Genomic DNA, 18,276 nt, shown 5'->3' with positions numbered 1-18,276 from the left:
GCAACAATTGGAATTGGCTGCATTAAAGGCTGGGAAAAGTATTTCAAAGGATGAGACCAAGAGTCTGGTGATGTCTATGGGTCTCAGACTCACTGCTGTGATTGTGCGCTAGGGATCTGCAACTAAATAATAGCCTTTAATCTTTTATATCTGCCTTATGTTCAACTGTCCCAATACTTATGCTCACATCAATGAGTGGAATGAACTCAAAGTGCTGTTCTTATTTGGTAAAACATGCATGTGTTGAAACAGCTAATAATAAAATGTGACATTCTGTAGTTTTGTCTCATATTCATCTTTTAATCATATTTGCAAATGTCTTGACTCCTCAGCCAACAGAGCAATTTTGTCTTTACTGTTCCAATACTTATGGAGGGCACCGTGTATGCATGCGTATATATAAACAATCATACATGTCTATACTTCATCTTAAACAATTTTATGCATCTTATGATAATTTGGGTCATTTTATATTTATTTGCTTTATAAATGCTGTACCTTTTGAAAAATGCATATTTTATGCATTTTAACTAATTCAAAAATACCATTTCTAATTTGATTTGTTTTATATTTAGGATTCATTTAAATTATATAGATTTTACATGTTATAGCCTACTCCATCTGAAACTATTTTGTGTTTATATTAAATTCTTTATTTGATTGTTTAATCATTTTTATGCATGCATAACATTTTACATACACACGACATTGATCAAGCTTAACTGATCATGTATCATATACACGCCTTTAACGGTGTTTTAAGATAAACCCAATCGACACACCTGGTAAGTGCACTTTCGCCTCGTTACGTTTAGTAATTAATTTACGTGCGTTGCGTTCTGACAGCTTCGCCGATGCGCGCATGTTGATGTTAAAACGCGTGAAAAACACAATTGCCTCAAAGCTCGAGTAAATGCAGTGTTCTTGCGTTCATAAGAAAGCTGTGTTTGACAGTTAGCGCACTGTTGTGCAAGCAAACGAGACATTAACGTGACTTACCATCCTCTGCTTTCACTGTGTTTTGTAGACTCAGCTGGATCAGGACGCAGAGTGAAAGCACCACAGAGCCTCTCATCGCCAAACAGTGTTCAGTTCCACAAGCGTTCAGCGCGCTCTCATCAACACAACTGCGTAATCTAGACACACTTTGAACTTTAACTGGGACTGTGGTTGCCAGATTCATTAAATCCCGGTTAAAAATTATTCGGTTAACTTTCCTCAAGGTTAACCAAATACAGTGCAATTGCAAATTATCAGTCGAACGCGCGGCTGAATGTAAGGCCTACTTGGCCTTTTTTTGCAATTCTGTACAAAATAAACGCTTTTAAAAGCAAACTTCCAGACTAAACATTAATGCAGTGGTTCTCAATTCCAGTCCTGGGGTCCCTCTGCACATTTTGCATGTTTCCCTTACTTAACACCTGATTGAGATCACCAGCTCGTTAAGAGAGAGATCCATGAACTGAACTAACCAGCTGATGATCTCAATCAGGTGTATTTACTGTAAGGCAGACATGCAAAATGTGCAGAGCAGGGGGCCCCAGGACTGGAATTGAGAACCATTAAAGCACACTAGTGTGATAAACAGTGCGAATTTTCATAATATTTTCTCATATTGTGAAAATTATTCATAAAAAAAAGATATTTTCACTCAAAAAATGGAGGTATCTACTTTCAGATAAATGAGGCCTATGATTAATCAGATGCAAATAGAAACACAAAACCAGTCCTAAATGAAAGAAAACAAGTTGACAAAAAGATTGAATCCAGAATATTTTCTCTAAACCTTCTTGTACATTAAGACAGGCATCTGCAATTCTGCCCAAATTAAAGATACGTTGTGTTTGAATTTGTACATCTTATAATATAATTATTATTAATGACCTCTTGTGTTTAATAAAAAATATATATAAAAAAAAAAACATTGATTAGTGAAATGAACAAATGATTTCATAAAATATTAGAATGATTGACTCTCATTGGCCTGATTAGCTAAGTCCTCAAAACACGTCTTATTTAGCGGTACAGTGTTGCATGATTTGTAGATTATATTTAATAGTTTACACTTTGCAAAAACTCAATTAGTTTTAAAAGGTAACATTACATTCTTAAGGACTCTACACTTACGTTTCTTTTCAGGAGCACTAGTGCTTCTACTAGAAATTAGGAAAACCTTCTGATCAATGACAGAAATGAACCTTACTATTATAAGGTGATTTTTGACTCCTTAAAGTATTTTTTTTAACCTTTGTAATGCCATTTTTAACTTTATTAAATCTGTCATATGTTGTGCCAAAAATAGATTTATTAACTTTTTGTAAAAAAAAAAAAAAAAATTAAACAATAAATTCATTTAAAATAATAAGATACAATCGGGAGGACCTGAAATCAGCATCAACAATTAATCTTTGCACGGAACAGAAGAGCACAAATGTGGAATATTTACAGACTTTTTAACAAGACTCAGAGGTGGCATTAATACATTTAAGAAAAACAATGTTATGAGATTGAATATAGAAACATTAAACAATTAAAATTTATACTTTAAAAATGAAACCCCCAGTAGGTGGCAGCAAGTCACTGTCTGTCACTGAATCATTCATTAATCGATTCGTTCGAACAGCTGATTCATTAAGGAATGAAGCAAGTGACTCTCTTTATGAATGGGTCATTGAATCATTGACTCACTAGATTTGTTCAAAAACAAAGATTCATTCCCCGGACTCCATCCCCCCGCTATATATATATACACATACACATTACAAACACATAGCTTTTCACTTCACAGGTCAGGATGTTTATTGGATTGGATTACTTGTGGATTATTATATTTTATCAGCTGTTTGGACTCTCATTCTGACAGCACCCATTCACTGCAGAGCATCCATTGGTGAACAACTGATGCAAGGCTGCATTTCTCAGATGAAATCTACATCTTGGATGGCCTGAGGGTGAGTACATTTCAGCAAATTTTTTTCAGCAAATTTTCAGCCAGTTAGAAAATCTCAAAGCGCAAATTCATGACTAATATGCACCTGTTGCATTCAAATTCAAGGAGGTTTGTAGCTTTAGATTTCATTTGTTCTCAATAAAATTGAGGAAAAACTTGAATGTTTACATTTACATTTATGCATTTAACAGACGCTTTTATCCAAAGCGACTTACATTGCATTCAAATGACAGTTTTTACATTTTATCAGCTCTTGATAAATGTTGTCCGACTTTTATTTTTAAGTGCAAAACAGATCAGTTAAAGTTAGTTGCATTTATGTCACATGATCAATTTGTACATTTTTCTATCAAATTTGATCTTCAGCTCCAAAATACACTTAGTGCTTTTTTGATTTTCTTAGTTTAGGTATTTAAATTCTTATGTTGAATCCCAGTTCTTCATATTTTTCTGTGTCATCCATACATTCAAGTTCACTTCTAATAAAACAGGTTTTTTTTTTTTACAGTTCTAAGTGCTCTGTTTTCTCTCGGTCTTGACGTATGAGATCTGGAAGCGTCTTGGTCATAAATGCGTGGTGTTTGCTTTTCAGGTTCTTCCCAGTTTTCTGTTCCAGTCCAATGCCGAGATACTCTGCCTCATCCTCATATTCAGGCCAGTGTGTCAGACCCGGACCATTGGGAGACCTGCCGGTCCAAAAACAGGCGTATTAGAGTAAAGAAACCATATACTTTGTTCTTCTACAAAAACAAGTGGACCGATATTTTACCCGGTGCGTGCAAAGTTCCCCCAGTATCCCATCACAGTCCTGCACAGCTCTTCCTCTTCCTTTGTGAAAGGAGCTGAAAGATTGAACCATTAAATGATGATTCAGTGGTTATTTAAACCGTTTCAGAAGCGCTCAGTGTCAGTGAAGGATGTGTTTGTGATGACGAGTTTTACCTTTACCGGTTGCTTTGAGGGGGGGCTTTAGCGAAGCAGGTGCCCTGGATAAAGAACAGTTCATCTGTATGGTCGACGCCAACAAAGCTGGGCCTGTTCTTCTGGATCATACTGGGAGGATGCTGGAACTCGTACAGGTAAACCGGCGCACCTGAGGCTACAATCACAACAGCACATCTTTTAAACAAGTGAAAACGATACATAAGATTTAAAGGGATGGTTCACCCAAAAATGAAATCTCTGTCATCATTTCCTCACACCTGTATGAGTTTCTTTCTGTTGAACACAAGGAAGATATGTTGAAGAATGTTGGTTATCAAGCAGTTGCTGGTAGACACTGACTTTCATAGTATGGGAAAAAATACTATGGAAGTTAATGGTTACCATCAACTGTTGTCACATGAGTGTGAGTAAATGATGACCGTTTCATATTTGGGAGAACTATCCCTTTAAATCTATCTAATCATCTTCACTTGCTTACCTATGTCTTTAACTCCAAGAGTATTTCACTGTGATTTTGAAGAGCTAAACGATCATGTAAACAAAGCACAATAGACCTGCTTTTTTTTCTCATTTTAATATATAATATTTTTCCATAATTCAGCAATTATATATTTTGAATATTTTCTGTTAATATATTTTAAAGTGTAATTTATTCCTGTGTTGTAAAGCTGAATTACTCCAGTCTTCAGTGTCACGTGATCCTTTAGAAAGCATTCCAATATGCTTATGCAGTTTAATTATTATTTGTTCTCAATTATTAATTTTATCAATATTTAAAACAGTTTTTACTGCTTAATATTTTCAAGATTTGATGAAAGTTGAGAAAAACAGTATTTATTTTGTTACATTATAAAGGTCTTTACTGTCACTTTGTCAATTTAATGCTGAAGTATTATTTATTAAAACTCAAAAGCACTACTACCACTACAACTACATGTTTTTTGAGCAGCAAATCAGAATATTAGAATGATATCTGAAGGATTATGTGACACTGAATGATCCTGAAAATTCAGCTTTGCATGGAAAAAAAAAGCATTTTAAAATATATTACAATAGAAAAGAGATCCTTTCGAATTGTAATAGTATTTCACAATATTACTGTTATTACTGCATTTTGCCCTGGTGAGCATAAGAGAATTTTAGTAATTAATTCCAAACATTTAACCTGTAGTGTATATGTATAATTTTATGCTAAAATTTAAAATTTTATAAACTACGTAATATAATCAGAATTTAAAATTCTTTGTTTCTTAAATATTATAAAACCCTTTTTCTCCACACAGCTGCAATGGTCCAATATGAATAATTGACTGGGTCTCACCGCTGTGGTATTTTGCCAGTTGGAGGGCAGGGATATTGAATATTATGTCACCCATCATCTCTCTGTAAATGTCTCGGACATGAATGGGATCTCTTGTGTCGCCCAGGTACTCGTTCGCCACCAGATCAACGATCCATCGATCCCTGGGCTGATGGGAGTAAGTGTCAAAACACACAGGATTCAAAGAAAAACACATGTAACGTACGTAAATGTGCATTGTGTTGAGTTGTGACTTACATCAGGATACGTGAGGGTCAGGCCTTTTATGGCTTGCTCTTTATCCATCCTTTACCCGCAAAATACTATGGAGAAATAACATTCAACCTTAGCATCAAAATATAAAACCATATATAATAATATGCTGTAAATGTGTCTGAGATCTCTGTATGCATGTTCATACGGTTTTGAAGATCTTTTATTTTTAACAAGGTTTTATTCAGTGAAAAACAACTGCCTTGATTCTAAGCGAGTGAGTTTGGAGTGTGATATTTAAAATAATAATAAATGTAATTTTTTTACTCACTGCGGCCAGTAAAAAGCCAAACTCATCATTGGTAATTCCAGTGATGAGAGGAACTTTACTGAACTCTTGCTTCTGAACGATCTCCTCCACAGGTTTAGGAAGGAAATAAGAATCCAGAGCAAGACTGAAAACTAGAAACATAGTGGAAACACAGCTGCTCATATCATATCAATGAAATACATATTGTACATATATTCTAAAATCACTTATACTTTATATTGCATAATTACATATGATACATATTGAAGCATCATCCCTTGTGAAGTGTGCTTAATTGTATTGAATGTGCACATAAAAGTATATTTTAAAAGCTACTTTGCAGATATAATATTAATGAAATAAAAGTGCACTTAAATATGCTGCATTTAATATGAAATTACATTATTCTCATTTTCATTTAATTGTAATTAACATGCAGTTAATTCAGTTCATACTTAAGTATAATATTCTAAAGTGTATCGTATTTACATTTAATTTAGCGCACGGTTTTATCTAAATGAGAAATACAAGAAGCAATTTATCATAAACAGTCAAATTAACACCTGTAATACAAAGCATCACACATTGTTTAGTATTTTTGTAATAAGTACTTGTGCTAAAATGTTAATGGCTTATATTTATGAAATATTTCACACCTTTTTGGAACATTCTAGAGCTTCCTCCTCAGACCAGCGCATGATGCAATCGACGATCTTTGATGAGCTGCTGCTGTCACAGGTGCATAATTTGGCTGCGTTCTGAAATGACCATCAACACGAGAAGTTATTTAATAATAGTAGTATTTAATATAACTTAACACAATCATGAAAATGTAAGAAGAATATAAAATGATACCTGAGCCCTCAGTAAAGGATCACCCATCACTAAACCATCCCAGAAGGCCGTCCCACTTTCTGCAATGGCACGATGAAACAGACCAGAAGCCAATGGTGAAAGAATCTTGAAGACAGAATGACAATGAAAGAGACTCACTCAAAACAAATATATACAGGAATGAAGGAATGAAGTTACTATGCTATAAAGACGCATACCAGCGTGGATACACTGACTCCTCCGGCAGACTCTCCAAAGATGGTCACTAATCCAGGATCTCCACCGAAGCTGTGGATGTTCTCCTGAACCCACTGAAGAGCTGCAACCTGATCCAGAAGACCGTAGTTTCCTGGAGCATGTTCATCTCCCGTGCTACAAACAAAGAGAAAAAGAATCTTTAATCTTAATCTGTAATTAAATAAAGAAAACAACTGACTCGCAATATACAAGTAATGCAGCAAAATGATTTTAATGAAACACCAAAACCAAAATTGATCAATTTAATTTAGTCAAAAACCGAAAATAAAGTTTTGGCCCTCCAAAACTATTTTGGCCAAATATTTTCAGTGCATCTCTTATACTTACATGGCACAAAAACATAAAGCAATTTTATTTATTTAATTAGCATTAATATCACAACACTGAACATTTAATTAAACTTTAAAGTTAACACATTAGCTTTGGCATGTGATGATAAATATTCGATGTATCAATTACAGAATTTAATTTGAATTACTAATACGTTATGAGAAAAATGTTTTTGTTTCTTTACAAAAAATAGGTCTAGAATTGTTTTATTTGTTTGTTTGACAGGCGTCCCGAGTTCAAATCCCGACTCGAGGATCTTTCCTGATCCCACCCCCCTCTCTCTCCTACTTCCTGTCAGCTCTGATCTGTCCTATTGTAATAAAGGTGAAATGCGAAAAAATAGATCTTTAAAAAAAACAATAAAAAAATTTGACAATGAAAATTCAATACAGATATTACTAACCATTTTAGGTTAGACAATTTAATTATTACCTAAAAATAGTCATTCTTATACAGAATACGAATTTGACCTACTTCCTACCAAAAAAACAAATCCACCAAATCAAGATCTGAATCTACAGGTGCATCTCAAAAAATTAGAATATCATGAAAAAGTTCAAAAAGTGAAACTTTCATATATTTTAGATTCATTACATGTAAAGTAAAACATTTCAAAACTTTTTTTTTTTTTAATTTTGATGATTAGAGCTTACAGCTGATGAAAGTCAAAAATCAGTATCTCAATATATTATTAGAATATTTACATTTGAGTTTCAATTAAATTCTGGGTATCTCTTGTTCTTTGAAACCACAATAATGGGGAAGACTGCTGACTTGGCAATGATCCAGAAGACGAACATTGACGCCCTCCACAAAGAGGGTAAGTCACAGAGGGTCATTACTGAAAGGTGTGGCTGTTTACAGAGTGCTGTATCAAAGCATATTAAATGCAAAGTTGACTGGAAGGAAGAATTTGGGTAGGAAAAGGTGCACAAGCAACAGGGATGACAGCAAGCTTGAGAATACTGTCAAGCAAAGCTGATTCAAACACTTGGGAGAGCTTCACAAGGAGTGGACTGAAGTAAATTTTGCTTTTCATTTGGAAATCAAGGTCTGGAGTCTGGAGGAAGAGTGGAGAGGCACAGAACCCAAGCTGCGTGAAGTCCAGTTTGAAGTTTCCACAGTCAGTGATGATTTGGGGTGCCGTGACGTCTGCTGGTGTTGGTCCATTATGTTTTATCAAGTCCAGAGTCAATGCAGCCGTCTACCAGGAGATTTTGGAGCACTTTATGCTTCAATCTGCTGACAAGCTTTATGGAGATCCAGATGTCCTTTCCCAGCAGGACTTTAACACCTGCCCACACTGACAAAACCACTTCCAAGTGCTTTGCTGACCATGATTTTACTGTGCTTGATTAACCCCATATGGAATCTTTATCTGGGATATTTTGGAAAATCTGGGATATTTTCAAGAGAAAGATGAGAAACAGTCAATCCAACAATCCAGATGAGCTGAAGGCTCAATATGCCTCAGCAGAGCCACAGGCCGATCGCTTCCATGCCATTCCTCACTGATGCTGGAATTTAGGAGCTAAATGAGCCCTGACCAAGTATTGAGTGCATAAATGAACAGACGAACTTGAACTTTTCTGTTTTGCAAATCCTTTTTTGATTGATTTTAGGAAATATTCTAATATTCTGAGATACTGATTTTTGACTTTCATGACTTGTAAACTCTAATCATCAAAATTAAAAAAAAAACTTTTGAAATGTTTTACTTTACATGTAATGAATCTAAAATATATATGAAAGTTCCACTTTTTGAAATAAGTTACAAGAAAAAAATGAACTTTTTCATGATTTTTTGAGATGCACCTGTACTATTATCTGAATTCCATCTTATTTATTTATTAATTATAATTTAGTCATTTATATTTAAATGATTTTATAGTTATTTATTTGAATAATTATTAATCATCTGGTGTAATATGTACATTGAAGAGACTCTATGGCTTTTATGTTTGAACTGCCATAATGAAAATATTATGTATTGTTCCAAAATGATTTGAATTGAATTATGACCAATTTTCAGGTTTTAGGATGCACTGCATCATTCATTTAAGAATCAATCTTAAATCTAATTATTAATATCAACATTAATCTTTCCACTTCATTAAAACGGTATGATCAAGGGTAACCACAGATGTGAAATCATTTATAGCACCTACCTAAAGAATCCCAGAAGGCCCAATCTGTACTGAATCAGCACCACAACCACATCCTCATATGCTGACAAAACGGAGCCGTCATACACTGAAGCTGAGCCAAGAGCAAGCCGTCCACCATGAATCCAAACCATTACCTACAAAACACAAGGAAACATTCTCGAACACATTGTCTATGACGACATTCACTTAAATTGTGGATGAACCTACTGGTAGCTTGGCGTCTCCACCAGGTTTGACTGGAGTGTAGATGTTGAGATACAAGCAGTCCTCTGAGACCTCAGGAATCTCTACATCTATAGCGAGAAACTCAAGTTCAATGACACTAACTTGCCTGTCCTGGATGCACCTAAAGAAACCACAGCACCATTAGATCATAGAAATGTCCAATTAAAGATGTTTGAATTGAAATGCGGTTGTGTGACATCTTACATGGGAGGCTGTTTGGTCGCATCTCTCACTCCGTCCCATTTCTCTGCAGGTTGGGGCCGAGACAGTCTCAGGTGGCCCATAGGGGGCTTGGCAAACGGTACACCTAGATAGCTGTTGACGATTGTGTCCTTGCCCTTCACAGTCAGGAAGGCACCTCTCAGAGATCCTAATTTTGTTTGAACTATAGAGGTCCTGTCAAAAAGTCAGGGCAAAGCCAATAATATAACATAAAGATCCAATTTAACTTACATTTCGCAATTAAAAAAAACCCCAGTATTAAACACTTAATTTTAAACCAATTGTGAAATAGGTAACTTGCCTTCCTTCCACTCTTTTATTATCTGTGAAAGTTTTTGGGTCATGAAATTAAAGTGTTTTCCCTTAAAGTTTTTGCCAGGTTTCTGTTCCAATCCAATGCCGAGATACTCAGCCTCAGCTCCATATTCAGGCCACTTTATGAGGCCTGGACCATTCGGAGACCTGCCGTCATTGACAAACAGACATTAAAATGCAAAAACGGCACATGAAGTAGTATATATGTTATAATTAGTATTAATCCCTCTTAGATCATGTAAAATATGCACTGCAAAATATCCAGACCAATGCCATATAGGCTATAATTGTATACAGTTTAGTATATAGTATAAAGTTATTCCTTAGGCTAAATGTCATTAGGATATTTTTTATGTTGTTGTTGTCTATGAAAAACATTTTAAAGGGACATTTTGAATTATCAGTGGCGTAATTCCTAAATCACCTAAATTACCGCCTGCTTTAAGACATGCTTTTTTTGGGCGTTAAGTAATGGCGCAAATACCAGTAATTTGATGAGTGCAAATGTTAGTAAATCACGTTGTGTAATTCATTTTAATACTCTCCTCCCATAAATTTTGTGTCTGAAATGGAAACTCCAACAAATGCATATTCAAAAAGTTCAGGCACAAAAATAACTATGTCCATGCCTTTTCAGCGCTAATTCTTCACTGTGCATTTTTAGTAAATTCTGACAGTACTATTTTAGCACCAAAAGTCAGTTTGCGCTGGTGGAAGCTGTTAGTAAATCTGGCCCTAAAATGAATGGTAAATTTTTTTCCCTAGTTTTATTACTGATCACTTACCCAGTGTGAGCAAAATTTCCCCAATAAGCCATGGCAGTTTTACAAAGTTCATTCTCTTCCTCTGAGATTTCATCTGAATAATGAAGCAGAAAGAGGCCAATTGATTGCTATTACGCATTGTTTCATTGCTTCAACGGTAGTTCCTGTTAAATCCTTGCAAAAGAAACTGAGACTACAGTTTGATATTTTAAACCTTCACATCATTAATAGATGAATAGTAACAAACCTTGCAGTTTTACATGTTTTCCAAAGCAGTAGCCCAGAACAAAAAACATATCATCTCCATGGTCACATCCAACAAAACTGGGTCGATCCTTTTTAAGCAGACTAGGAGGATGCTGGAATTCATATACGTATACTGGTGCACCAGCATCTATTAAGCAAACAAATAAATAATTAATAGTAAAAATAATAATTATAATAATTATAGTAATAATTAAACTTGCATAATTGCACAATGATGCATAAATAGAATAAACTCTCACCTCTGTGGTAATTAGATACTTTGCGGGCTGGGATGTTGAAAAAAAACTCGCACCACATGACATCTTACACCCTGAATTCCCCTGCCTTGTCAAATGATCTGATATTTTAAGGAATTTATCGATTTAATACACAATCATTAGGGTTTGCAAAGGTTCTCTCTATGATATCACTTCCTGTTTTATGTTTTTTTTCCCGCATAACACCACATGATTTGATTTAGGAGACAACAGTTTTTGGATTTTCTAAAAATTCATTCCAAAATACTTAATGTTTTCATTTTAAGAATTTCATCCTTTTAATGAGGCTTTTTACTTCATCATGATATCAGGACAATTGTATAACCTTAACATTTTTTACTTTATCACCCAAAAATATGAACTGAATGCCTTTAAGGTAAGCATCACTTACCCGGTGCGAGCAAAGTTTCCCCAGTAAGCCATGACAGTTCTACAGAGCTCATTCTCTTCTTCTGAGAGTTCCTCTGAATTAAAACAGGAAGAAAGACCTCAAAATTCTAAGAGAGACACTGTACTGATTATCACTATACAATCCAGTTGTTATTAAATATATCACTGAAAATGAAGTTCGAGATGCGGTCACAAGAAACTTGAATCCACAGTGACATCTGCATGGGGAAATCTTTTGCCCTCTTTCTAAATCTTACTTTTTGTTGTTGAAAACGAATCATTTCAATGGAAAACTTTTCTGTGTACTTCTAAAATATTAAAACCATTTATGTTAATATTCAGGCTTTACCGTCCAGCTTTATACGTCCATCTGCAAAGCAAAAGCCAAGAACAAATATAACTTCATCTCCATGGTCACTTCCAACAAAACTGGGTCTTTTCTTTTGAAGTAGACTGGGAGGATGCTGGAATTTGTATACTGGTGCACCAGCATCTAGAAATAGACAAAATCCATAATTATCTTTGAGTATCACTGAAACAGCCTTCAGCAAAATAAACAGTCACACTTCAACAGGACATTGAACAAACTCTCACCTCTGTGATAATTCGCTACTTTGCGAGCTGGGATGTTAAAAATAAAGTCTCCTAATATTTCTAGAAAACCATCTCGGATTTTGATCCTGTCAGGAGATTTGCCCAAATACTCATTTAAAACAAGCTCAGCAACTGACTGATCTTGAAGCTAAAGGGGAGAAAAATAGACCAGAAATATGAAAAAAGTGTAATGATAAAAATATACATGTTTTTTAATACAAATGAAACACATCTAAAATAGACAAAACGTTTACGAATTTGCGACAGCTGAATGTAACATTTTGTCTGTCAAGAAATAACATGCATAATACATGGTAGTATTTACAAAAAACCTGCAGAGGTTCAGGGAGTGCATACATTTCCTGAAAACCCACACTAATAGATGTTTTGATGACATTATAGCTATCAGAGAAGAAAGAGAAAACGGCGGCGTGAGCAGCTTCAACATGCTGTGTCAGAACTAGCGTACCTAATACGTAACACACATCAGAATAAATTTGTTCTTCACTTGCTGAAACTGACGTGATTTTTATAAAATCACTATCTTTTCAGTTGTTTAAAACATTAAAGGCCAGATTTACTAACAGCTTGCACCAGTGCAAGCCATCTTTTGGCGTTAAAATAGTACTGTCAGAATTTACTAAAGACGCGCAGTGAAGAATTAGCGCTGAAAAGGCTATAGGAGAGTTGTTTTTGCGCCTGACCTTATTGAATATGCATTTGCAGGAGTTTCCCTTTCAGATGCAAAATTTATGGGAGGAGAGTATTCAAATGAATCATGCAACATGTTTATTTTCTAGGTGGGTAAGAGCCAGGTGGAGGGTGGAGGAAATCAGCTGTGCAGCACAATCTCTCAGAACCCGGCCAGGTATGTGGTCAGGACCCGCAGCCTTGCGTGGGTTAATCCTAGATAGGGTCTTCCAGAGGGGCAGACAGAGCGCCCGGTCGTTGGGAGGTGTGGGCAGTTTTTGTGCAGGTGTGTCATTCTGCATTTAAAACTGTGAAGTGGTTGAGTGCATCGGGGAGGGATGTGTCCTCATCACAGGCCTGTGGCGGGGGCTTGTAGTCAGTGATGGTCTGAATGGTCTGATGTGTCTCTGCTGTCTGTGAAGTGATTGTTGTTTTTTGAGCATATGACCGTTTTGCATTTTTTATGCCACAGGACAGATTGGCTCTTGCTGTTTTGAGGGCTGCTTTATCTCCTGATCTGAATGCTTCATCTCTGGTCTTTAGCAGCCCACGAACCTCTGCTGTCATCCATGGCTTCTGGTTGGCATGTGTGGTGATGGTCTTGGTGACTGTCACATCATCAGTACACTTTTTGATGTAAGCAGTCACAGTTTCAGTGTACTCCTGCAGGTCTGTGTGGTTGTTGTAGGTGGCTGCCTCTTTAAACATGTTCCAGTCTGTGTCCTGGAAGCAGTCCTGCAGTGCTGAGGTGGCATTGTCTGACCATACTGTGATCTGCTTTTGAACCGGTTTGGCGAGTTTGAGAAGTGGTCTATATGCTGGGATTAGCATAACAGTGATGTGGTCCGAGTACCCGAGGTGGGGGCGGGGTACAGCCTTGTAAGAGTTCTTTACTGTTGCGTAAACAAAGTCCAGTGTGTTGTTTCCCCTTGTTGCAAAGTTCACATGTTGGTAGAACTTTGGCAAAACTGTCTTTAAGTTTGCGTGGTTGAAGTCACCGGCTATGATGAAAAAGCCGTCAGGGTTATTTGTTTGTTGTTCACTGATGGCACTATACAGTTCACGAAGCGCGTCCTTAGAGTTTGCACACAGGGGGATGTAGACCACGAAGTTAACAATGGCCGTGAACTCTCGAGGCAGATAGAACGGTCGACACTTCACAAACATAAACTCCACCAGCGATGAACAGTGTTTTGATATTACCGCAGCATTGTTACACCAGTCTTTGTTGATATACACACACAAGCCACCTCCGCGGATCTTACCAGATAGTGATGAATCTCTATCCGCTCGGTAGCTGCTTAGCCCGTGCTGCTGAATGGCAGAGTCCGGGATGTTGTCGTTTAGCCATGTTTCGGTGAAAACAAACACACAACAATCCCTTGCCTCATGCTGTGTAGACCGACTGAGTTGAATTAAGTCCAGTTTGTTTTCCAGAGAGCGAACGTTTGAGAGCATGAGTGTTGGAAGAGCCGAGCATGAGTGTTGGAAGAGCCGGTCTTATGGGGTTAGCTCTTAGCCTAGCTCGTATACCTCCGCGCTTACCGCGTTTCCGTCCTCTCTCACACCGCTTGCGATGCTGCCTAGTGCGGGTAGCGTCAGTAGACGAGGCCGCGGTCTCGAGGTCCGGCTCCAGCAGTAATCAAAGGCCTCGTAGCTTCTCAGTAGCCGCCGGCGAGAGTTGTTGTTCTTACGCATTGCCGATATCCAAAAGGCTTTGGCGATCATAGCTGTGTTTTGGATTGATTTCCTTGTGAGTTAGCGGTAATTTTACACTATTTGGAGACGAACAGACGACATTAAAAGATATAAAAGCACCGTCTTTGGGACCCAGAGCAGCCGCTGCGTCTGATCGCGCCGCCATCTTGAGTCTATCATAGATAAAGTTTATCATATTAATACGTTTCGAGAACTTTATGCAGGAACCGATAGTGCAGCTTATTACAGCAAAGAGGGTTTTGTATGTAACAGAGGCATTTACAGACAGTGTTGGGGAAAGTTAATTTTAAAAGTAATGCATTACAATATTGCGTTACTCCCTAAAAAAGTAACTAATTACGTTACTCAGCTACTTTTTATGGAAAATAATGCGTTACGTTACTTTTGCGTTACTTTTTTAAATATGAGCAGGGCTTGATTGTTTTTAATACAAGAAGTTCTAATTATAGCAAATGTAAAAGCCCTTTCACACCAAACAGTGTAATGAATAAACCTCAGGCTGAAGGAAAAGTACAGTATAACGCAGGAGAAGAAGGTTCAACACTCTTCAGCAATAAAAAAAACGATGAAGCACAATTGTTAGTTTATCTAAAGTAATTTTGGCTTATTAGTAAGGTTGAACTGGATCATCAAAGGTCAACAGCAAAAACATTGATTAATATGTCTGATACCAAAATGACGCCGCTGTGTTCGGACGCCGTTCGGGCCGATCCTCTGAGATTTTGCTTTAACTTACTTTTTTACTTACTTTTACTTTCTCTTTTTACACATTTTACATTGGCACTGATCACCTACAACATAGAAACGCTTTTGGACATTGGAAACCGCTACACCAACCTGTTTCAGGACACTTTATCCAGGAATCGTTCATGGCCTCTGGAGATTCTCCGGAATGCGGAGACGAACAATAACCCCCCGAGGTGCCGGATCAAGAAACACCGCTGGAATTCGAGACAGACTCAGGAAAAGGGCTCACTGTCCTCCTCTCCTGAGCATTCTACTCGCAAATGTCCAATCCTTGGAGAATAAGATGGACGATCTTAGAGCCAGGATTAGTTTCCAACGGGGCATAAGGGACTGCAACATCCTTTGTTTGTCAAAAACGTGGCTTTCGTCCATGATCCCGGACACTGCTGTAACGCCCAGTGAGAACTTTTCTGTTTTTCGGACAGACAGAACAGCAGAGGCCGGTAAATCCAGGGGTGGAGGAGTGTGTTTCATGATTAACAAGAAATGGTGTGATCCCAGGAATATCTCCATTCTGTCGCGTTCCTGCTCGCCTCATCTAGAACATCTTTCCATTACTTGCCGCCCATTTTATCTGCCCCGGGAGTTTTCATCGATCATTGTTACTGCTGTGTACATTTCACCACAGGCGGACACCGGCTTGGCTTTGTCTAAACTTCACGATGTGCTCAGCGGCTACATCAACAAACATCCTGACGCTGCCTTTATCATCGGGGGGGACTTTAACAAAGCCAACCTCAAGCAGGTCATGCCGAACTTTCATCAACATATATCCTGTCCAACTAGAGGACCAAACACACTGGATCATTGCTACACTCAGTTCAAGGATGCCTACAAAGCCCGCTCACTACCGGCTTTTGGCAAATCGGACCATGCCGCCATTTTTCTAACACCGGGATACAAACAAAGGCTCGTTCAGGAACCTCCGGTGCAGAGAGTAGTGACGCGCTGGTCCTCCCACTCAGGCTGTGCTGCAGGCGGCTCTTGATGACGTCGACTGGGACATGTTCCGGGGCGAGTTCTTCTGACGTCAGCGAGTTCACGGATGTAGTATTGAGCTTTGTAAACACGCTAACCGAGCAAGCTACAGAAACAATAACGATAAGGACATTCTCCAACCAGAAACCGTGGGTGGACAGAACAATCCGTGCTGCGGTTAACACACGCACTGCCGCTTACAATGAGGCTCTTCTGACCGGGAATATGAGCGAGTACAAAGCACCATGCTATGCTCTCCGACGCGCAGTAAGAGCCGCTAAACACAGATACAGAGAGAGAATTGAGTCTCATTTCCAGTTCAATGACTCTCGACGGATGTGGCAGGGACTGAGGACCATCTGTGCCTTTGGAAACAAATCCTACGCGGAGGTGAGAGCAGATCCGTTGCTGGTCGACGAGTTAAACACCTTCTTCGGCCGCTTCGATGGCAACGGCGGCAGCGTGCCAGGAAGCAGCAGGCAGAGCAGCGATGATCCTGTAATCACCGTGTCAGAGGATGAGGTTCGGAGGGCACTAAATAAAGTGAACGTCAGGAAAGCAGCCGGACCTGATGGGATAACCGGCCGTGTTCTGAGGTCCTGCGCCGATCAGCTCGCTGGTTTGTTCACTTCCATCTGTGCCAAAGAACAATAAACCCTCTTGCCTGAATGACTATCGCCCTGTTGCCCTCACATCTATAGTCATGAAGGTTTTTGAGAGACTTGTAAGAGCTAGATCTGCTCCTCCATCCCTGATACTTTGGACCCTCTTCAGTTTGCCTATCGCCCAAACAGATCTACGGACGATGCCATCTCTCACGTCCTCCACTCTTCCCTCACACATTTGGACAGCAACAATGGGAATTATGTAAGGCTGCTTTTCATTGATTATAGCTCAGCTTTCAACACCATAGTCCCCATCAAGCTGGCTTCTAAAGTCACAAACCTCGGCCTAAACTCCTCACTCTGTGACTGGATTCAAGACTTCCTCACCGGCAGACCTCAAGTGGTGAAAGTTGGCCAGTTCACCTCAAACTCCATCACTCTGAACATAGGAGCCCCACAGGGCTGTGTCCTGAGTCCCCTGCTCTACTCTCTCTACACGCATGACTGCGTGTCCTCTCACAGCTCCACATCTATTGTCAAATTCGCTGATGATACTGTGGTTCTGGGCCTCATCTCCAACAACGATGAGACCGCATACTTGGACGAGGTAGGGAGACTCACATCATGGTGCCAGGACAACTGTCTCTCTCTGAATGTGAGCAAAACTAAAGAGCTGATCATGGACTTTAGGAAGAGACAGCAGCAGCCCTACACTCCTCTTATGATCAGTGGGACACCTGTGGAGAGGGTGAGTAGCTTCAAGTACCTCGGTGTAAACATATCTGAGAACCTGACTTTGACTACACACATCCAAACACAGGTTAAGAAAGCCAGGCAAAGACTGTACCATCTGCGACAGCTGAGGAAATTCAGGGTCTCACCAGCAATCCTGAAAACTTTCTATTCAGGGACCATAGAAAGTGTATTGACTCAGTGCATCTCAGTGTGGTATGGAAACAGCTCCAATCAGGACTGAAAAGCACTACAGAGAGTTGTGCGCTTAGCTGAGCGCATCTCAGGGTCTGCTCTCCCCTCTCTGCAGGACATCTACCTCAAACGCTGCAAACATAGAGCTGTTAAAATCTTCAAGGACTCTAATCACCCTGGTAACCGTCTATTCACTTTGCTTCCATCTGGTAAGCGCTTCCGTAGCCTGATGGCAAAAACTGAGAGACTTAGGAGGAGCTTCTTCCCC

General features: G+C 38.5%; 2 protein-coding genes across 2 annotated transcripts in view; both read right to left on the bottom strand.

The window, feature by feature from the left end:
- The window catches only part of LOC306866829 (uncharacterized protein), a 33,224-nt gene extending 32,086 nt beyond the window's left edge, over positions 1–1,138 (bottom strand). The window contains exon 1 of the mRNA XM_079412211.1: positions 1,000–1,138. Coding sequence (XP_079268337.1) covers positions 1,000–1,075 — 76 coding nt within the window. The 5' untranslated portion in view covers positions 1,076–1,138. The remainder of the gene's footprint in view (positions 1–999) is intronic.
- Positions 1,139–3,894: 2,756 nt separating this feature from the next.
- Positions 3,895–12,949, bottom strand: LOC306866593 (cocaine esterase-like; the record flags this gene model as incomplete). The annotated part of the gene is made up of 13 exons (XM_079411850.1): positions 3,895–4,049; positions 5,736–5,870; positions 6,386–6,476; positions 6,574–6,678; positions 6,771–6,924; positions 9,309–9,442; positions 9,516–9,654; positions 9,738–9,929; positions 11,750–11,822; positions 12,098–12,241; positions 12,343–12,490; positions 12,675–12,811; positions 12,928–12,949. The coding sequence occupies 13 exons, from the start codon at positions 12,947–12,949 to the stop codon at positions 3,895–3,897; spliced, it is 1,629 nt and encodes a 542-aa protein (XP_079267976.1).
- Between the last annotated feature and the right edge of the window lie 5,327 nt (positions 12,950–18,276).

The sequence above is a fragment of the Barbus barbus genome, assembly GCF_936440315.1.
Source record: "Barbus barbus genome assembly, chromosome: 48".
Classification (NCBI taxonomy): Eukaryota; Metazoa; Chordata; class Actinopteri; order Cypriniformes; family Cyprinidae; genus Barbus; species Barbus barbus.
The sequence above is the reverse complement of the archived record's forward strand: the minus strand, read 5'-3'. Positions and strand labels throughout refer to the sequence as shown.